General features: G+C 35.8%; 2 protein-coding genes across 7 annotated transcripts in view; one reads left to right on the top strand and one right to left on the bottom strand.

Annotated features, from left to right (window-relative positions):
* slc41a1 (solute carrier family 41 member 1) overlaps nt 1–5,285 on the top strand; it is a 23,772-nt gene extending 18,487 nt beyond the window's left edge. For all 3 annotated transcript variants that reach the window (XM_016556426.1, XM_016556425.1, XM_016556427.1), the window contains 7 exons: nt 114–258; nt 667–813; nt 2,518–2,665; nt 2,823–2,902; nt 3,022–3,156; nt 3,893–4,041; nt 4,811–5,285. In XM_016556426.1, the coding sequence (XP_016411912.1) occupies nt 114–258; nt 667–813; nt 2,518–2,665; nt 2,823–2,902; nt 3,022–3,156; nt 3,893–4,041; nt 4,811–4,996 (990 nt within the window). In that variant the 3' untranslated portion in view covers nt 4,997–5,285. The remainder of the gene's footprint in view (nt 1–113; nt 259–666; nt 814–2,517; nt 2,666–2,822; nt 2,903–3,021; nt 3,157–3,892; nt 4,042–4,810) is intronic.
* Nucleotides 4,946–22,103, bottom strand: LOC107743264 (EF-hand and coiled-coil domain-containing protein 1-like). 4 transcript variants are annotated; one of them, XM_016556422.1, is made up of 10 exons: nt 21,923–22,103; nt 21,249–21,815; nt 19,837–20,389; nt 16,577–16,683; nt 14,895–15,030; nt 14,500–14,803; nt 12,899–12,968; nt 12,635–12,819; nt 9,076–9,125; nt 4,946–5,017 (listed from the first exon to the last, which is right to left on the bottom strand). In XM_016556422.1, exons 2-8 carry the CDS (start codon nt 21,811–21,813, stop codon nt 12,698–12,700), a joined length of 1,857 nt encoding a protein of 618 aa, XP_016411908.1. In that variant the 5' UTR covers nt 21,814–21,815; nt 21,923–22,103; the 3' UTR covers nt 4,946–5,017; nt 9,076–9,125; nt 12,635–12,697. The 4 variants fall into 4 exon arrangements, with proteins under 4 accessions (XP_016411908.1, XP_016411909.1, XP_016411910.1 ...); XM_016556423.1 differs by lacking the exon at nt 9,076–9,125 and having other exon boundaries at nt 4,948–5,017; nt 14,500–14,592; nt 14,686–14,803; XM_016556424.1 differs by lacking the exon at nt 9,076–9,125 and having other exon boundaries at nt 4,948–5,017; nt 14,500–14,589; nt 14,686–14,803.

The raw sequence follows: 22,103 nt of genomic DNA, 5'->3' as shown, positions 1-22,103 counted from the left end.
CACTAATGATGAAAGAGAACAAAGTAAACTTGACATGAAGACTTTGACATTCAGGAGGGTGGGAGGATGTTTAAAAGAGGTGTCCAAGTTCATCATGCCCCTCCTGATTTCAGGTTCAGGCCACAGTGGTCGGCTTCCTGGCTTCCATCGCTGCAGTCATTTTTGGCTGGATTCCAGAGGGTAATTTTAAGATGGGCCATGCCGTCTTGCTCTGTGCCAGCAGTGTGGCCACCGCATTCATCGCTTCTTTGCTGCTAGGTGAGAGGGTCATGACATCTAAATCTACAACTAAATATACAAGACTAGTTTTACACGTCACTGTTTATAACACATGGTGTTCATCCTTAGCTGGGTCGCTTTAAAAAAAATTGGGGCATAAATTAAGAGTATACCCACTTCTCCGGGCACGGAAGGGGGCCAACACTTTTTCACACCACTGTATATATATATATATATATATATATGTGCGTGCGTGCGTGAATCTGGAAAGACAAAGCAGCTCTGAGGTCTCATTTCAGCACTAGAGTGGAAATATATCCTCCAAACAGGAGGTATCAAAAACGAAGAATGTCTAGTCTTCATTGTTTGGGATTGACACAATCTCCTGTGTTAATTCCACCATATCAACGCTAACTAGACAAATCTTTCCTCTCCTCTTCCGCCCAGGTCTTATCATGATCGGGGTTATCATTGCATCCAGGAAAGTTGGCATCAACCCAGACAATGTGGCCACCCCCATTGCAGCCAGCCTCGGTGACCTGATCACCCTGGCACTGTTGGCTGGCATCAGTACTGGCCTATATAAGGAGCTCGGTGAGTGAACACCTCAGTTCTTTAGCTGAGCTCTTTGGGAACATTGCCGTAATCAGATATCTACTGTCAGTGCATTTTGTGATCCAAGTGCAAGCAGATATATGAGCAGGCACACTAAAGTTTGTAGATTCGCATACATTTTAGCGGATAACTTATGAACTGAATGGCCTAGAAACGTAATTATCTTTCCTCTGTTTCTGAGTTGAGTTCAGTGGAGGAATAAGAAACTATCTTGGCAGCTCCTGAAATGAAACATTTGCATGTCTTAACTGAAGATATCAAAAGTCAGTTTCTTCTTTAATTAGCCACATTTTGGCAGTCTGTATCATAAAACTTCTGCAGAGTAACTGCCACAGTCCGGGAGAAAATGGCATCTCAACCTTTGCTTGGTGATTTAAAAAGAAGATTAACTTTACTTTTTTCGACAAAAATCCAGAAGAAGAAAGTGCAAGTGTAATAGAAGAGTGTCCAAGAATAAGCATAAGTATGTATACATATGTTTATATGCGCACATTATATGTACATTATATTTATATTTACGCTACCATTGAAAGGTTTGGGGTCTGATTTTGTTTTTTTACTAAATTAATACTTTAATTCATTAAAGATGCATTACATTGATCAGAAGTGACAGTAAAGACATTTAAATTACAAAATTTCTATTTCAAATAACTTTCTAGCCATCAAAGAATCCTGAAAAAATCTATCGGTTTCCACAAAAATATCAAGCAGCACAACTGTTTTCAATACTGATAATAATTCTTGAGCAGCAAATCAGCATATTGGAATGATTTCTGAAGGATCATGTGACACTAAAGACTGGAGTAATGATGCTGTAAATTCAGCTTTGCATCACAGAAATAAATTACATTTTAAAATATATTCAAATATAAAACAGTACACTTGACCGTTTCTTCTGTTGAGGGTTATCGTGGTTTTTGTGTACTTTTGATTCTCATGAGTAATACATTCAGTCAGATTTCCCTAAGTCATCATGCTGAGTCATGTTAGAGCATAGTGGAGCATGTTGGAGCTTGTGAACACCACTTGCTTTGTGAGTTTCTTTGGTGCACCTATTAGACTCTGCAGTCTCTCCCTTTAGACTCCATAAAGAGACAACACCAAGTGGGAGCAAATATTCTAGTTTAGATTATGCTTCGCAATGAAACAACACAAGAGCACATTTATTGTTAGTAGAGCATTCTTGTGGCAGCACCTTGCTGCTTTGATGTGCCGTGAACAGTTGTAAAATGAGAGTGTGCGGATGGAAACATTTATGGTAAAGATTAATTGCATGTTTATGACTTATCAAACCTCACAGACCAAACTGTCTGGATATAAACAAGCAACGGCCAAAGTAAAAATAGTAGGTCAACCAAGCTTTCATCTTACCCAACTTCTCCAGAATCCGGGTGTAAAATTGCACCCAAAAGAATGTTGTGTGTGATTATTTCTCAACAGGCTTTGGTTTTAAAACTGTATGAACTGGTGATGAATTCCACAGGTCTTCCTTTAAATGTGTTGTTCATGACAATTCAGTCTCGAGAATGTAGAGATCTATATATATATATACTGTATATATAACCATTATATATAATACTGTATATATTTACAGTATTTAGCCACATATAGGTGTATATGTATCATTTATAACTTATGAAAATGTATTCAATTTGTCAATAAATGTCATTTTTTCCCTTACAGAATTCAACGATTATGCCAACCCAATGGTTTGTGCCTTCTTCGTCGCCCTGACACCCATCTGGGTACTTATCGCCCGGCGGACACCTTCCACCCGGGAAGTGCTGTACTCAGGCTGGGAGCCTGTCATTATAGCCATGGCGATCAGCAGGTAGGAAGAACACTGATTAACAGAAAGATGCTCCATTTCCTCATGATGGATGGATTACTCACGTGCGGCTGACAGCAGTATGTCAATCATTCACCTGACACCACAGATGCAGTAATCTTTGTGTCGTTAAAATTAGATTTGACTTCTTTTGAAACAGTGTTGGAGGCCTCATTCTGGATAAGACAGTATCTAACCCCAACTTTGCTGGAATGGCAGTTTTCACTCCCGTCATCAACGGTGAGACTCCTTATCTCCTCGTATCTCATGATTCAGTGTTTCCATTGGTTGTGTTTACTAGCCCTCACTATGACACACCTGAGATCATTGCACACTTTGTTTGTTTTGCCCTGCTGCAGGTGTGGGCGGCAATTTGGTGGCGGTTCAAGCCAGTCGAATCTCCACCTACCTGCACATGAACGCCTTGCCCATAGCAGAGCCAAACCCAGCCCCACGGAAATGTCCCACTCCCTGGAGCACGTTCTTTGGCTCAGGTGAGTGATGTAAACAAACAGTAGCCCTATTGTTAGCAAAGACGTAATCACTAAATATTGATAGTTACATATTTCCCTGTATTGGGTCTCAATAGCTATGGTTCTATCCATCTTTTTTTTAATACGCATTTTGGGGTATCGCATAAAAAACCCTGTATGGAAACACCAAGATGCACATAAATTCTAAAAATGTGCATAAAAACGTATGCGTTATGCGTAACTTGTGCGTAAACTACGATGAAAACACTTTTACCGAATAAATTCCTTAATGCGCATCAAAAAAGACATGTGACTTTGCGATGGGACAGCATAAAACTGGACTAATCAACAGACCGATCTCATTGCACAGCATCTGAAATGCTAGTTTTGTCATTCTAAAATGCTTGAGCAAAATCTCATCAAAGTGTTATAATTAACTCCCAGAACTCCGAATCATCTGCACACTCTGAAGCTCGTAATTTATTGTATACAAAAATTATTATATACAGTGCCTTCTCCTACTGCAGCAAATTTCATTTCTCTTCGCATTTAGCACAAGTTAATCAGGAAGTGACGATTTTGTTCTCTTCATCTCACTGGATGGAAATGGTGCTTTATTCGCAAAAGTTTTATGCGATATTCCAATTTTGCACATAAGTTTAATTCGTAACTTTGGATGGAAGTATAGCTAATGACTTCAGTCATGCTCCTGTAACAGTGCTTACACTGACTCACCCTACATTTACTCTCTCATCAGGTGTCAACGCACGTTCTGCCAGAGTGCTCTTCCTCCTGGTCACTCCTGGTCATCTGGTCTTCCTCTACACTATTAACTCTATGCAGGGTGGACACACCACTCTCACCTCTGTCTTCATTGCATTTTATCTGGCCGCAGCTCTGCTTCAGGTATACCTGAGCTTCTGTTTCTCATTACAAGGAAATGCTTCAAATGTTTTATAGTGTTTCTGACCTACATGAGGGAAGTTTGAGTGAATTGTGTGGGGGAAAAAAAAGTCTGGGTCATGTTTCAAAAAGAAAATAATTAAGAAATTATACTTTGCATGAGGAACATATTTTAAGATCTTTAAGACTTTTTTTGCATTGTGACATTAAATTCTCATTGCTATCATGAAACAATTTAATTCACTTTAGAAATACATCACCGTTCAAATGTTTAAGGTCAGCAAGATTTTAAAATGATATCCTTTTATTCAGCAAGGACAGTTAACTCACCTAAATTCTGCTTTTGAACTTTCTATTCACCAAAAAAACAGTTTCCATAAAATAAATAAATAAGCAGCACACCTGTTTTCAACATTGATGATAATCATAAATGTTTCCTGAGCAGCAAATCAGCATTTAGAATGATGATGAGGAGTGATGATGCTGAAAATCACAAGAATCAATTCAAAATATTTTATTATAGAAAACAGTTGCTTTAAAGGTAATAATATTTCACAATCTTAAGTTTTACTGCATTTTTTGGTCAAATAAATGCAAAAACATTAAATAAATAATTACTAACCCCAAACTTTGAAATGGTGTATATCAGACACAAAACAAATTTATTTATTTATTTATTAATTAAAATATGTTCAAAAATATGCATATATTTAATAATCGATCAGTCCATTATTTTCCGTCCGTTGACACATTCTCTTGTCTTTCCGTCTAGGTTGTGATCCTGTTGTACCTTGCAGACTGGATGGTAAACTGGATGTGGCATCGAGGGATGGATCCTGACAACTTCTCCATTCCCTACTTGACCGCCCTGGGAGACCTGCTGGGGACGGGCTTCCTGGCTCTGTGTTTCCACATCCTGTGGCTAATTGGAGATCGGGACACAGATGTGGGTGACTGATCCACACTGCTTCCTTTGACTCTGTCCAAGCAACACAAACGTCTTTATTTATAATGCCACATAGAGAAATAATATCTATATTGTTATGGCTACAATGGCTACCATGATTATATTGATGACAATTTTGCTTTAGTATTGATATGTAATTTCCTTGTTGGTTAGCTACTGGGAGAACAACAATCCTCATTATTTTTCAATGGGGATGTTCGGCCCGATTTTACGGCCAGTCGCGTTGGCTGCATGTAAAGATGACATCGACCTAAACTTGAAATATTTCACAAGAGGCAAACGAACATAGAATGCTAAATCACCAAGTGCTACAAAATAGTGATTTGATGGTGGCACTCACAGCCTTTGCCAAATACAAACAAAAAATAAACATATTTGGACCATCACAGAGTGACCTAAATAACATTTCAGGCTAGAGATTGAAAGAATCACTTAAGTCTTAATAGCAGAGACTGAATCTCAAAGGGGACCTTTTGACGATAAAACATGCCTATACAGTAAAACGCATAGAAAACAACCCTATTTAACAACCAATGCTACGTTTTCAGGATCTAAATTTGCTTTAGTAGCTCTGCTTATGGTTACAGAGAGAGATAGTAACCTAAAGTGCTTTATTGTTTCATAGAAATCCCTGAAATTCTCAAGTTGTGCAATAAAAAGGGTTCATGGGTTGTTTACGCTCAACACCTAAAGGATCAAATATCAGACTTTGCCTCATTTGCGTAGGTACATTTCCGTTACATACACAACCGTTTAACCCAGTCAAAGGCCCGTAAGATTGTTTTAAGCTTCTCAGGCCATTATTGTGAAGTCCACATCCGATAATCTCCAAAATCTCATCTGTGGACTCAAAATACTGGGACAGTTCATGTATTTGTAGTGGTGGTTAACAAAGTGGTTATTTTAAAAGGGCTATGAGTTAGAAAATGGCAGTCTGGACCCTTTTTATCAAACCAGAAATCATATTTGACAATGTACTTTTAAAGGCTTTCCAAATCCAAATGAATATTCTATTATATAGAGTATATATACAGTTGACCCTTTGCTAAGCTCCGCCTCCCTGAATGAACTGGAGTTTCTATGATTTTTAGTTAAATGGGCTCACAAAGTGTTCAAAATTAACTGGAAATTATTCTCATGTGAGTTGAAAGGAAGTATACATTGCAAAGCACTTTATCTGCCTTTAAAGAAATTAAATTACCCAGTAACATGATTAAAAAAATGCAGAGCCTGCAAACTCTAGGCAAAAACGCTTATCACAGTCAATTAAAAAGAGAAAAGGCCCGTTTCATTGCTCAGTTACCTTATGGATAGGCTATATTTTTGCATAATAAAAGGAAGTCTAAATCTACACTGTAAAATGATTTTTCGAAGCTGTGAAATAAAGCAAAGATTACTGGAGTACGTTTTACAAGAAAATACTATTTCAGTCTTTCTACTTCAAAATGTCACGCTTCAGTGTGCTACTTCTCAAAAAAATTCTCAAAAGCCTTTTTATAATACGACCTAAGTATTTCTGTAGAATTATGCAAAAAAATAAATGCTTATAAAAAGGGCTATTTAGATGTCTACACCTCTGTACCACTGCATGCTAGCTAAAAAAAAGTGCTGTTGAACCGGCTCTCCGAATATGATTTGAAGCCATGCTTGATTAAATTCCTTGAAAGAGTTTCTTTCATACCGAAGAGGAGAGAGGTTTCGTTTTGAATGTTTTTATGAGATTAATGCCACTCAGAAACACTTGAAAGGCTAACAGGATTGCTAGCAGCTAATCTGTACCTCAGTTCTCGGCCATAAAAATCTCTAATCAGTAGTTGACAGTAAACTAATGTATATTTTAACGACTAGCATGGCCTTATAAAGCAACTGACCTCCAGTTATGGACGGTGTGTTAATGTTAGCCTGCCATTGCTAAAGGGCTGCGTAGAAACATCGCTTAATTTGCGCACATTTCATATAATTCACGATATATTAAACACACCCACTTTGTTTTTACTGTACACTTTATTTTCTGTCCTTAAATGTCTGTTTTCTTTAATTGTGGAAGTATGTTAAGGCGAGTTCTAGTGTTATTGCGGTAAGCACGTTTAAGCACGTCACATTAGATCACTGTGTACAAGATGTACTGTAATGTCACAGTTTGCCACAAGAGGTCGCGCTTGTGCAAGGAGAGCATGCAGCTCCAATGTGCAGACATGTTTATACCACAATTATGCATTCAAACATCACAAATATTACTGTGTAACTGATCCGGTGCTGCCATTGTACCATGACAGCTCTCTATAGTTGTGAATATTTCTTCAGGGGATGGGAGGCTTTGTTTATTTATTTCTATAGATGTGACAAAGCTATTTGTAAATAATATATTTATTCGATAAATGTTTATTTTTCATTTTGTTGCATTTTTCTTTGCATTGGACCAGTAGAGATGTTTACTGTACCAGTCATTTTTTCTTCTTCTTAACAAATATATCCAAGTTTGGTGCCTAATATCCAGCAAAACCTCACACTCGATCTGGTTCGGTGAATTGAGCATAATATGCCTTAACAAATCACAAGCAAGGCTCGACACATAGGTATTATAGGTCTTCTGATTCGTCTTTTTTTCTATGAGATTTTTTGTTGGTTTTCATATTGTATTCTGTTGATTTGTGTACACAAATCATCCCATCTGTTGTGTTCTTCCAGGGCAGATGTATCGGTGGTAAAGTTATCCAAAGCAAAGCCACTGAGATCCCCATGAGTTTTAGAGCAAATTAATATTTACTTGTGGGTTGTGTAATTTGTCACATATTCCCTCTGATCTGGGAATTCTAGAGATTCTAATATGTAATCTTCTTAGAACTTCCTACAAGAAAACGTAACCTTCCTTGAGTTAAATTGGCCTTGAGGGTCAGATCCCAGCCTCTCAAGCAAGACTAAAGCAAACTTACCAGATTATCCAAGAGTGTACAGCTAGTAATAGTAACTGGTTATCTGAGTTCTTTGATTTCTTCCCCATCAGTTTCTGCCCCAGCCGCTTTAATCTGACACTGTAAAGGGGACCTAACAGAGGTTCTTGTAAATTGCTGGAAATAAATATTATATTATTTCGTACGACTGCCCTGTGCTTTTCTGTTTTCATTCCATTTGACACACATGCTTCAATAATAAAATAATGAAAAATCACATTGACATTGATCGAATTGATTGAAATAAAAATGTAAATTGTATCAATACTGTGGCTTTTATAGCAAAAAATGTCTGCTTACTACAGCATTTATTGAAACTGAGCTGCAAAAACGCTGCAAATTAATAATTATATGACCACTCACATGTGTCTGTTGAATAATTAAAAAATTAAACAAGGAAAACAAAATTCTAACAGTTTTTTGGGTCACAAATCATTCTAATATGCTGATTTGCTGCTCAAGTAATATTATTATCAGTGTTGAAAATGTGGTACTTTTTTTCAGAATTCTCAGGATAATAAATGTCTGATAAGTGAAAGTTTGACGTCATTGCCGATGACCTTGCATTTGGAAGATACTCCTGTTACTCCGATGTTGCTGTACTATCAGACTTTATTCTGGAGACAGTGTTCCACTCTTATCATTCATAATGCAGAGGAAGAGTTCATCTAGACCAGTGGTTCTCAAACCTCTCCATGAAGTACCCCCAGCCCTGCACATTTTGTATGTCTCCCTCATCTATCACACCTGATTCAACTCATCAGCTCATTAGTGGAGACTGCAAGACCTGAAGTGGGTGTGTCAGATATAGAGAGACATACAAAATGTGCAGTGCTGGGGGTACTTCATGGAGAGGTTTGAGAACCACTGATCTAGACACATAACTCAGCGTGAGAGCCGCTCAGCCAGATTGGTATAGGAATAATAGGGATTGACACGGATAAGGGACAAACACCTGCGCTGAACAATGAGGCCAAAGCTTGTGTGGATGGAGAAGGACGTTTCAAGATGTCTAAGTACCTTTCTAAATTCTCTTCCTTATTGAATGTTGTTAAGAGTTTCATCCGCACATCAGAACACAATGTGCCTGACGCATGAGACACCCAGAGACTAACTCACACTGAGGGTCTTTGTCATCTGACAGATGTTTGGGGTGGACCTTCACAACACTAAACAAAAGAACAGCATTTAGAAAATACCTAATTTTTTGTATTACATAATGTGACCTATAAAATAGTAAGAAGTCCCGTCTTCTAAAGCCTTCTGTATCATAGTTAATACACATATTTCCAGGGCCTATAAATAATGTAATTCAAAAACATTTACATTTTTTTCAGCATATTTAAGCATATTTCATTTTTGCTGTGAAATCGTTAATGACTTTTATAAAGTAAACATAAGAAATTTTACATTTTAGTAATATTTCAAGAAGAACATCTTACTTTTTGCCCATATAAATATCAGCAACTGCACTAAATTGCATATTTTTGCTCATTTTGCGCCTAAAGTTGCTATATATATATATATATATATATATACAGTATATATAACTGCCTCCTCATTTTAAAACACCACCGCACGCCACTGATATACATATATATATATATATATATATATATATATATATATATATATATATATATATATATATATATATATATATATATATATATATATATATATATATATATATATATATATATATATATATATATATATATATATGCAAACTTTTTTAAAAATATATTTATATTTTAAAGATTTAGATTTTTTTCTGACTGTTATTTCATATGTCAGGCTTTACAGAGATAAAAAAATATATATAATAATAATAATAATAAAATATCAAATTAAGTATTTTTGTTTGTTTGTTTTTACATTCTAAGTAAAAAATCTTGAGTTTGTGATCAGACGTCCCTGAACTCCTTTCTGAGTGTCTCATCTTGTCCTCCTCTCAGTGAACGACACATTGTAGCAGCGCAGAATGGAAATGTGACACTGTGTCACATGGACTGACATCATAGATGAGTTACTGTGACATTCAGATATCAGATATAAGTCACACATCCACCTCCACATGAACATGCACAAAAATAGAAATGCTTTCTAAAAAAAAAAAAAAGTTAATTTTTTTTATCTTATCAAATATACAGATATTATATTATAGCACGAATATAAATGTTAAAAATCATTTTGTAACTGGGTCATATGAGAGCATAATGTTTCAGATTAAGTGCTTTGCAGGGAAATGACTGTACTGTATATACACACACTGAGACTGAACTCTAAAGTGTCCTATAATGTGCACTTATTCATGTCTTGCACGAAACAAGTGGAACGATTTCAGGAAACTAATATGTGACCCTGGACCACAAAACCAGTCTTAAGTGTTCAGATGATTTATACATCATCTGAAAGCTGAATAAACAAGCTTTCCATTGATGTATGATGTATTTGTTAGGATATGACAACATTTGGTCGAGATACAACTATTTGAAAATCTGGAATCTGAGGGTGCAAAACAATCCAAATATTAAGAAAATCGCCTTTAAAGTTGTCCGAATGAAGTTCTTAGCAATGCATATTACTAATCAAAAATTAAGTTTTGATATATTTACGGTAGGAAATTTACAAAATATTTTCATGGAACATGATCTTTACTTAATATTCTAATGATTTTTGGCATAAAAGAAAAATTGTTAATTTTGACCCATACAATGTATTTTTGGCTATTGCTACAAATATACCCCAGCGACTTATTACTGGTTTTGTGCTCCAGGGTCACATATGTGATTGGACAAGTCACAAAAATAGGATTCAGATATGAGAAAACATGGTCTCATGTTCTATACAGAAGAACAGTTTAAGACACTTTTCACAAATAGGGTACAAAATAGGGATTGCCCCTTTTAAATTCAGTTCTTTGTTTTTTAAAAGAAGGTGAGAAAGTGATGTTTATCCACTTGAAGAGGTAACCCTAATTATAATATATGAACAGTTTCATTTTTAACATTTATTTTATATGAATTTTGACATTTCTGCAACCTTTACCACAATTTTGGAACATGTGAATACCGTTTAAAGCAACTATATGTATTTTTGGAACTTGAAGCACCAGCAGTTAGGTGAGTGGAATTCACTGTCGTGAAAACGCTGGACAGCTGTACCAAAGTACTTTCAAGGAAAGTCATATATATATATATATATATATATATATAAGTCTATTAAAAAGTTATATAAAAGTCTATTAAAAAGTCTATTAAAAGTCTTCGGCTGTACACATGCATTTGTTGCAGCCATAAAGCAGACCACCCATTTCACAGAATTTTGTAGCCGCTCACCAAACTTGCTTACTGTACTACATACTAACTTGTTGCGATGGGAGAAACAAATCTTTTTACAAAGCTTTGAATCAACTGAACTAATTGCTTTGCAAAACGATTCACTGTTTCGAAGCTTCTGAAATACCACGCGCTGGTGACGCCTGCTGGCCAGAACGTGTAAATGCAACAAAACCTCAAACCAAACGTGCTTAAAAACAGCTTTTACAACCCCCAAAAAATGTTTTTTTGAATCTATTAAATGCAATTAACGAATAATTTAATACTATTAAATATGAAGTGTGTGTACAATATGTGTTCTTTTATCAATTCATTTTCATGTGTTCTTTTATCATTCAATTTTATCAATTGTTTTGTTTGTTTTATGGATGGCTTGGCTTAACAGGCCAATAAGAGACTGTTAACTGCTACTCGTCCTTTTAATTACACAAAAGTCTGATTAAATATATCTACAAATTTATAAAACTGATCCAAGATAAGGTAAAAACTATAGATACTGGTTCAATGGTTCGCCAGAGTTTCAAAAGCGCCTATAACTATCCAGAACCGATGTGCAGCACTATGTAACTTTTTCTGTGTTCAAAATTTGCAAAATGTATATAATGAGTACATCATGAATTCATCTTCCAAACCGCGTTTTTGTCTTATTCCGAATCACTCCGGTACACTTATAATAAGTACTTATATTTGGACTATTGTAGCCTGGTCGGGTCGTCACCGCTGCGGATTAACACATACCTGCGTGAATCGCCATAGACATAAACTTACAGAAGTAGCTCCGGTTGGAATGTTCTTCCGCGGGATGTGTGCAGTTCTGTTTATTAACCGCTAGAGCGCCAAAAGTTACATAGTGCTGCTTTAAGTCAATGTACCATTATACTGATTTTGGAATTTATATTTTAAGATAAAAATTGTACATACAGTTGCTTTAAACCCCCTGATTTGTGATGTGTTTAATATTTTCTAGCAATAGATGTTAAATAAACGAATTTTAAATAAGTTTTTTAATCTATCTTTCTGTCGCTCGGCTCGGCTAATGTCCGTCCCATGCACTGAACGCGCTCTCCTCCACATCACGAGTAGACACGCCCCTTATTGCTGATTGGCTACAAGTTTGTTTTGCGATTCGGCCCGAATCAGTTTTCTAAAGTGTTTTTGAAAAATCACATACCCTGCCTTTAAGGAGCTGGTTAGGCACCAAATAATGTTTGTTCTATTGGTACTCCTTTATTTCTTATAAATTAATGAAAAATATTTGTTTGATCATTCTTATTACAATAACTCTGGTAATAATTAATGTCTTAAAAAGTAAAAAATAACATAACGCCAATTTGTACCCTCATGTAAAGTAGGACATCTGTAAAATCTCAGCAGGACATCAGAAGGGGGTTGGATGTGTTTCAGTGACCTGAGGTCCCAGAAGGTCGTGACCCAACGCTGACCTCCTCTCCTCCATCCAGGAGGTCACTGGAGAGGAGCTGCCGGCACAGTGTGTCCACCACCAGAACCACCGGAGTGCAGTCTGAAGGAAAGGCGGGGGTTTATCCAGCGGTTTTGCATGAAAGAAAACAATGTAAATGAAACAGAAAGGCAGAGCTTACCGTGGCTTTTTCTAGTACACAGATCTAGTGTGTTGATCAGTATTTTCCCCAAGATCCTGCGAGAGACTCTCTGACAGGGGTCAGAACACACAGGTTAGAGGTTTTCAGATTGCAAACAAGCAGACAAGTGCATTACAGAGCTGAATCACTAGGTGGCAGTGTGCACATGACTTGATCTTTCATTTCCAATGTGATGACAGAACAGGAAGTCATATTAACCAGGTAATTTTTAACTCTCTTTCTGTACTCATTATTTGATTTGACTGTGAAAAGTCAAGGCTTTGTACAATAAAAGTGCAAATTAACCATAAAATGATAAGTGAACTTAGTGAGGGCATGTGCTATTATTAGCATTGCGCATACTACTGTTCGTAATGTTGCATATTGTTTCACATGTTTGTCAAAGAAATTGCAGGCAATATATATTGTATAGTATGCAAGATGTCAGTTTTACATACTTTCTAAATCATAAACACCTTAAATAAATTTTTTTATTTAAGTGTCTGCTTGGCGTCTGACAGGAAACATCCTATAGACGTATTGCAGATGAGCAAACACTATAAAAAATATGTCTTTCAGATGTAAACAATCACATAAAAAAGATGTCTCATGTGCTATGAAGGTCAATATCACCATAGAGTGCTTTTCAACCCTTTTAATTTCTTATTTGCTTTATGTCATGTCATAAATAGTAGACTCTCAAGTACTATAGAAGCATAAACCATAAGATATGTCCACCCTGTCATGGACATACAGTGGGTACGGAAAGTATTCAGACCCCCTTAAATTTTTCACTCTTTGTTATATTGCAGCCATTTGCTAAAATCATTTAAGTTAATTTTTTTTCCTCATTAATGTTTCTGGGTCTGGGAACATTGCAGTTGCATTGCTGTCTATGGAGGGTCAGAGAGCTCTTCGATTTGATCAAAAATATCTTAATTTGTGTTCTGAAGATGAACGAAGGTCTTACGGGTTTGGAACAACATGAGGGTGAGTAATTAATGACAGAATTTTCATTTTTGGGAGAACTAGCCCTTTAAATGTAATTAAATTAAATTAATGATTAAAAAATGTCAAATTAACGAAATAATAAAATAAAAAAGATTTGTTTCCCTACATGTTATGTGACCATTAACTGACATCAGAGAACTACATTACTGAAATATTAAAATGATTATTAATATGTGTTAAATTATTGAAATATTTACTGAAAAGCTCAGGGGATACTTTAAGAAAATATTTTTGGTCAAAGGGGTTCAGCTGACAAAAAAGTTGATGAATCCCTGCATTAAATAATAAAGGATTTCTTTAGGCACAAAACCATAAGTAGTTTTATAGTATAAAATGCTAAAATAAATGTTAAAAACATCTTTATATTAATTTAAAATTTAATATAAACATAAACTTAATATACAATTTTATTAAAGTTGATTTTAAGTAGTTAAACACATAAATGTTTAAATCTGATAACATATAAAATGCTAAATATTTATGAATAAATATAAAAAAATATATATCATACCATATACCACTGACTTCAGTAAGCAACTTAGAACAAACTTCTTACTCAGAAATCTATTTCTGAATCTAGTTCTTCTCACTTTATGTGGTATCTGCAGCAGTAACGTGAGCGCATCAGTCAGTCTCTCCTCCAGCAGTGAATGATAAACTCTCAAACTCTCCACCTCTTTCTGCTTCATGTGACAGAGAAGACAGGCGTTCGTTAGAGATGATGTGGTGTATGATATTCCATTATCATAGATCATAGATTGTTCTTTAACTCTCACCTTTCCCGCTTGATTTCCCCTCTCATCCGCTTGAGGAATCCACATGCATGCTTTAGTGTCTTTGCTATGAGCGGAGCTCTGAGAGATAAGCCAGTTACAGATAGCAGCTTTCTGACACCTGTGGAGGAATACAAGTGTGTGAACATGTCAAATGAATACATGGCCAAAATGCTGATTTTTTTTATTTTTTATATCAAAGGTATATTCACCCTTTGGCACAGCTGTGTAATCTGTTGATCAGCCGTTTCACCTCCAGGTGGCAGCACTGTCCTTCATCTACGCTCCTCTCCTCCTCTTCCTCATCGGATGCTGCCTGACCCTCTACTGACCTCTGCAGGTCTTCTTCTGCACAGATATGTCACGTGACCACTACTGTCTTTAATGCCCTGCGTGCATACTATTTTGCAGTATGTACTGTGCACAAAAAATGTGGAATACTTTGATTTGTCAAAATGTGAAGTATAACTGCTAGGAAAGCTGTGTCATACAATGAAATGCCCTTGAATTGATGCACTTGTAGTGTAATGAATCTCTTTTTTGACTTACTATTTTACTAGGCTATCAAAAAAGACATTTTGACACAAAACTGGAGGAAAAATATAAAAGGAACATTTAGAGAGACCCCTGTGTAAAAGGTGTTATTATTTATGTTTTTTTTTTATGGTAGTGCTAGTGACACTAGCACTGAAATGTATATTTATTATTTATATTATAATACATTTATATTATGAAATAGTATATACCGTAATGTATATTGTAAAATTATTTTTAGAAATGAATAAATTTACCTTTTTTTGTTTTCAAATGTCAAAAAATAAATAAACAATTTAGTAATCCTTATTTTTTATTTATTTATTTATTTAAAATATAAAGAAATATAATACATTGAAAATATTGTTTGTTTCTGGAAATGTAAAATCATTTATATTCTTTAATTAGATGACATTATTTAAAAAAAAAACTTAAAAAATTAGATTACATTATTTATGGATATTTTTGTTATTGTTTTATTTTACTATTATTAATTGACGTCACGTGGACTGTTTTTTACCGATGTCCTCACTACGTTTCTGGGTCTGGGAACATTGCAGTTGCATTGCTGTCTATGGAGGGTCAGAGAGCTCTTCGATTTGATCAAAAATATCTTAATTTGTGTTCTGAAGATGAACGAAGGTCTTACGGGTTTGGAACAACATGAGGGTGAGTAATTAATGACAGAATTTTCATTTTTGGGAGAACTAGCCCTTTAAATGTAATTAAATTAAATTAATGATTAAAAAATGTCAAATTAACGAAATAATAAAATAAAAAAGAGAAATGAATAAATTTACCTTTTTTTGTTTTCAAATGTCAAAAAATAAATATACAATTTAGTAATCCTTATTTTTTATTTATTTAAAATATAAAGAAATATAATACATTGACAATATTGTTTGTTTCTGGAAATGTAAAATCATGTATATTCTTTAATTAGATGACATTATTTAAAAAAAAAACTTAAAAAATTAGATTACATTATTTATGGATATTTTTGTTATTGTTTTATTTTACTATTATTAATTCAAAAACTTTAACTGTCTACAGTTATTTTTGCATTTATTTCTGAGGTAATGCTACACAGCACTTGCAGAATTAAACATGCAACGTGATGAGATCACATGAAAAAAAGTGAAGCTTAATACTGTTTGAATTTTTTTGCATGATGCATTAAAATAAAAGTAGCTAGTCCACAGTATGCAGTATGCAGAATTCCATTTAGACCACATCCACAGCTATACTGATAGTGCATGCAAAATGTAAAATCAAATTCCACCCAGCTTTGCAAAAAATGTAATTTCTTACGTTCTGAATGAGAACTTGGCTTGTTTATGATGGTTTTTGATCCTCTTACCTCTTCTGGCATCATCATGACTGGTGGGGGAGGGAAATCCAGACCCACCTGGTTCAGCTAGCATTTCAGTTTTGTTCATATTCAGCTCTGGGCAGGTGCACTGGGCCCTAAGAATAAGTCATACCGTACAGTAAATACGATTAAATAAGCTTCTGTGCAGATGAGTCAAGATGTCTGGAATCAGAACATTTAATATCACATAACTGATAGAGGATGTTCAGCACGCTGCGTTTATTGTGCTGCTGATGCATGAACAAGTTTGATGATTGTCCCAGCAGAGCGTGTGGATTTTCTGAGTCAGGAACCTGGCAGGTTTCGACCTGCTTTTCCAGGTGAGGAATGAGCATTACATCACCGCTCTGTGATGCAAATAATGAAATATTAACACAGATATTCATCTTCTAAGCGTCGACTGAAAGCCGACAATTTACTTGATTGATTGCAAAGTAAATGTGAGCTAAAGTTTTATAGCACATTTGGAAATGGTTCTAAGAAGCTTATTAATTCATTATACTTCAAAATAACACTTTGGCTTGTGTAATCTCTAATGCTCACTGCATTGCAGTAAGACGAGTGTTCCGGAAACCTGTGTAAAAACAGTCATTATTTTTGCAACTGTGGTGCTAAAATTACACATATCCTGTTTAAGTTTTATCATTTACACTGTAAAATTAGACATCGTTTTTGCTCTGAGTCATCTTATCAATTAATTTAAACTTAAAATTATGAATATTTGTCTTATTGGTTATTTCTTCTTATTATTATTACTTGTTGTTATTTCGTATTATTAGTTCAATTCTCTACTCTACAATTAAAATACAATAAATATGTACTGTATGTATTATTACATCCATAAGTGTTTATTTATTCAAACATAATTATGATAATAAATAACAACATATATTGTTTTATTTCTTACTGGCATTTTGAATTCAGAAATATGCCAATTCTCTTTGCTCTAATGCTACAATTATTTTTGCAATTGTGCAATAGTGGTGCTAAAATTACACATTCCCTGTTAAAGTCTATGCATTGTTAATTTAATATGATTTACATAATTAACCTTTTTAGTTTGTAGAAATACAGATAGATACTAGCAGATGTAAAGTATTGTGTGGCTTTAATTTCTCTGTCCTTTTCAGACATTTCTTAATTATTATGTTCATAGATAGAGACAAATGAAACAGCACTGTAAAAATCACTGACCACAAACGTCTTTGATCTCTGACTGTCCAACACACCTGCTTAAACATGTGTCTGGACCCTATATGCTTCCTCACAGGATATAAAAAGACATGTAGAGTTAGATGCTGTAATAGAGGCTTTGTGTGATTTGCTGTAATACTCACACTTGAAAGCGAATGACTAATAACCATTTGCAGGAAACTGTGCCGTCCTGTGTTATTAAAGCAGGTCATTAACATCTGTCAAGGGAAAATCAGTCATGTCTGCGACAAGCCCTGCAATGCTGCTCCTGTCCAAACTGTTTCCTAGCCAAGCGCTGCTTCTTGACTCATCAACACTAAAGCATCAATGCAGGTAAAGATCTTAGTTATGCGAGATTTTCTGTTGATTATGGCTTCTCATCTCGGACCGCCCTTGTGGTCTGCTCTGAGTCTTAGAAATGTCCTGTCCTATAGGCGGTCTACATGGTCGACTAGGCCTGAAGTGAACACTGAAGTGGTTCTTTGTATAATTTTTATGAATTTAAATTATTCAACTTTGTTTGAAATTCCAGTTTGAAAAGGGGACAGCCAATAAAAAAATTAGGTAAAATCATCTTAACTAAAAAAAAGCAGCACTGTGTAACTTTTTCTGTTTTCAAAATTTGCAAAATGTATATAATGAGCGAGTACATCATGAATTAATCTTCCAAACCGCGTTTTTGTCTTATTCCGAATCACTACGGTACACTTATAATAAGTACTTATATTTGGACTATTGTAGCCTGGTCGGGTCGTCACCGCTGCGGAGTAACACATACCTGCGTGAATCGCCAGAGACATAAACTTAGAGAAGTAGCTCCGGTTGGAATGTTCTTCCGCGGGATGTGTGCAGTTCTGTTTATTAACCGCTAGAGCGCCAAAAGTTACATAGTGCTGCTTTAAAGCGATCGTTCACCCAAAAATGAAAATGTCATTCCATATATGCATTTCTTTCCTTGTGGAACACAAAAGACAGAGTGATTTAGTGTTGTTTTTGACAGCACTGACTTTTATGTTATGGACAAAAACAGTTACGAACGAGAGAATGAGTGTAAGATAGCAGAATTCTCATACTTGGACAAACTATGAATTCACAAACACTGTTCAGAAGTTTGGGTTTGTTAAGATTTTTTTATGTTTTTGAACATTGAAATCTCTTATGTTCACCGAGGCTGCATTTATTTGATCAAGAATACAGTAAAAACTGTAACATTGTGAAATATTATTATAATTTAACCTGTTTTCTATTTGAATATATTTTAAAATGTCATTTATTCCTGTGACGCAAAGCTGAAATTTCAGCATCATTACTCCAGTCTTCAGTGCATGATCCTTCACAAATCATTCTGTTATGCTGATCTGATGCTCAAAAAAATGCATTATGTATAAAATTTATTAACTATATAGTTTAGTGGAAACTGTGATACATTTGTTATTAGGATTCTGTTTTGAATGAAAAGCCCTTCATTATTTTTCAAAAAAAAATTTTTTTTAATGCATCCTTGACGAATAAAATTATTAATTTAATATTTAAAAAAAAAAAACACTAATGGGGGGTATTCCAAAAAGCAGGTTACGTGACATAACCGGGTATGTTTGAGGATAAGAGCGGATAACCGCAGCCAAACAATATAATTCATATTCTCAAGGATTAAAGATTAAATGGAAAAAAATAAAAATGATTGCACAACCATCATTTAGGGGGCAATATGCACTAAACATGTAAACGACCATTGAACAAAAGAAGAAGAAAGAAACAGCATGGAGTGCTTTTTCTTAGCATCCGTTTCCATAGTGACTCGTCGATTGGTCACTCTGTTGAGAAAGTCTTGAGTCTTAACCAGGAACATACTCGGAGTTGAATGAACTTACTCCCGGACGCGTTTTTGGAACCACATACCTCGAGTAAGCAAGGTTTGGGCTTAATCAACCGAAGGTTCAGGGTTTAGCTGACAGTAAGTTAACCGTGCTTTCTGGAATACACCCCTGATCCCAAACTTCTTTACCTGCATGTGTGTGACTGAAATTATAGCATGAGATAAATAAAAGATCTACCTGAACTTCTCCAGCTGGCTCTCCAGACTCTGGACTTGTTCTCGGAGCAGGTCAGCTTGTCGAGCCTGGTCTTGTAAGGTCCTCACACCCTCCAGCCCTGCGGCCAGTGACTTTCTGACCTCTTCTGTCCTCTTCTTAATCTGCGTGTTTTCCGTCCGGACGCTGTCCAGCATCTCCTGCATCCTGCTAATCTCTCCATAAGACGCCATCAGCTCTTCCTCTAACCTCTGGTTAAACCGCATGGCTTCCTCCAGCTGTCCATCGCGAGAAGCACGGATCAGTTCCAGCTCTCGTAGGAGGTCTTTAGTGCTTCTTCTGGAGTCCCATTCCATGTGTTTGGATTGTTGTGTTTTTGTTTTGCAGTCCTGTTTTTCAGGGGTTCCTCCAGCAGTATGTTGGGACGGCACATCTTTTCGGCATAAGGCCACCTCCAGTGCCAAACACCGTGCGTCGCTGCTCTGGAGGGCAGAACGCAAGTCCTCCACCAGCTCCCTCAGACTGGCGTTCTCCAGCTCCAGCTGGTCCTGCCATCTCCTCTGAGGGTTCATATCCACTGCAATACAGTAAAAATAGGGTCTTCAGTAATGATTAAACAACAAAAAACACAGCTTTTTGCTTTCAAAATGATTCATAGATATTATAAATTATTTATTAATCAACTATTTTAACAATTGTGTAATATAATTTAAGACATACATGTTAAATAGTATATAATTATTATAATACAATTATTTATTAATACATAATTTTATATTTGTTTAATAAATATGATAAGTATTTGTTTTATTTTTTATTATAATGTAATACAATATAATTCAAATATTATGTTCTTAAATGTATAAAGTCATATTTATTATAATTAAAATATATTTTTTATTATGAAGATGATGATGATTGTTCTTTAACGTTAACTTACTACTTTTTTAGTTTTAAAAAAAGTGGGTTCTTTGAGGGTTACAGTAATATTCAACACTGCAATGCTAGAAAATTTCAAATGAATTCAGAGAAATTAGAAATTATTTACTGATCGGTTATTTTAAACATTAATTGTGTAAATATAACTTATTACTTAAATTATAAATATAATATATACTTATTAGTAGTATATTATAAATTCATTTTGTACTTGTTTTTAAAAGATTTTAATCTTGTATGAAATATGATCAGTAAATAAATCAGTGAAGTTTATTTGGATTATTATCATTTAGAAGCTGTTTATGCAATATGCATTTGTTTTATGGCACACTCATACATCTCCCTTAAATAAATCTTCATTATTCATCATTAAAGGCTAAAAACGTCCCCTAAGGCTTGAGTTTTTGGATGGAAAAATACAGCTGTTAAATTAGTCCACCTGTCCTGACAGCTCGTGTGTGTGTGTGTGTGTGTGTGTGTGTGTGTGCGGCTCCTACCTGCGTTTCTCTTGGGTTCCACAGCAGAGCTCTTTAAATGATCCGGATTCTGAGAGGGTCCGGATCTCCTCACTGACCTCCTCCGGTTCTGTTGGTCGGCAGACAGATCAAAGCTGACGCACTTTCTCCTCCGGACGCGGGGACACCGGAGCCTGATCTCCCGCTCGATGTGCTCGGTCTCCTCGCTGACCGGAAGTCGAACTCCGGTCTGTCCTTCCTGCGCTTTCAGCGTGAAAACCCCACAAAGCCGTGCGTGGAAGTCTTTACAGTTCAGCACAAGAGGAAGTCCATCGCAAATATCCCGGTGCTCTGAGGTGCCGTTCTCGGTCTCTGCGCTCGCGGGGATCCCCAAAATCAAACACAGACTCCTAAAGTCCTCATTCGAGACGAGGTCATCACCGTGGTAAAAGGCGAGGTGATGAAACACCTCCTGGAGATACTGGTCCACACCGATGGCCAAAACCACGATCTCGTTTTCCACGCAGGGATCTGGGCTGAAGTGGTGCGTTAGCGCGCATTTGAGCCACTCACTTTTACGCGCCGCGCGGATCCGCGAAACCTGCATGACTGCGGAGACATCCACAAAACACCCGGGTTTCTACATGCCCACCTCCTTCAGACAACTTACATCGTTGTGCATTCGCAACATGTGCTGCAAATTATTGGAAACGTACCAGATAGGAGTATAAAAAGTAACACTTTACATTACAGTGCCAATTTTGTATAGCCTATAACATTTAGCCTAATGATTAACTTGATTCAAAATGCATTGTTGACTTTAAATCCTTTTCTCAACCTCTTCCTTCAGGGATTGTGGTTGTGTGCGTCTTCAAAAGACGCACTCCACCCTTTGGG

Source organism: Sinocyclocheilus rhinocerous, unplaced genomic scaffold (assembly GCF_001515625.1).
Source record: "Sinocyclocheilus rhinocerous isolate Xijiao unplaced genomic scaffold, SAMN03320098_v1.1 scaffold227, whole genome shotgun sequence".
Classification (NCBI taxonomy): Eukaryota; Metazoa; Chordata; class Actinopteri; order Cypriniformes; family Cyprinidae; genus Sinocyclocheilus; species Sinocyclocheilus rhinocerous.
Note: the sequence above shows the minus strand (reverse complement) of the source record. Positions and strands in the feature narration are given on the sequence as shown.

What these genes read in the sequence shown, in the direction of transcription:
- LOC107743264 (XM_016556422.1), bottom strand. Translation starts at nt 21,813, where the DNA reads ATGCAGGTTTCGCGGATCCGCGCGGCGCGTAAAAGTGAGTGGCTCAAA. An exon ending in TTACACAGCTGTGCCAAAGG is followed by an intron (nt 14,804 to 14,894) that starts GTGAATATACCT and finishes ATTCCTCCACAG; the next exon opens with GTGTCAGAAAGCTGCTATCT. An exon ending in TGCTGCAGATACCACATAAA is followed by an intron (nt 12,969 to 14,499) that starts GTGAGAAGAACT and finishes GACCCCTGTCAG; the next exon opens with AGAGTCTCTCGCAGGATCTT.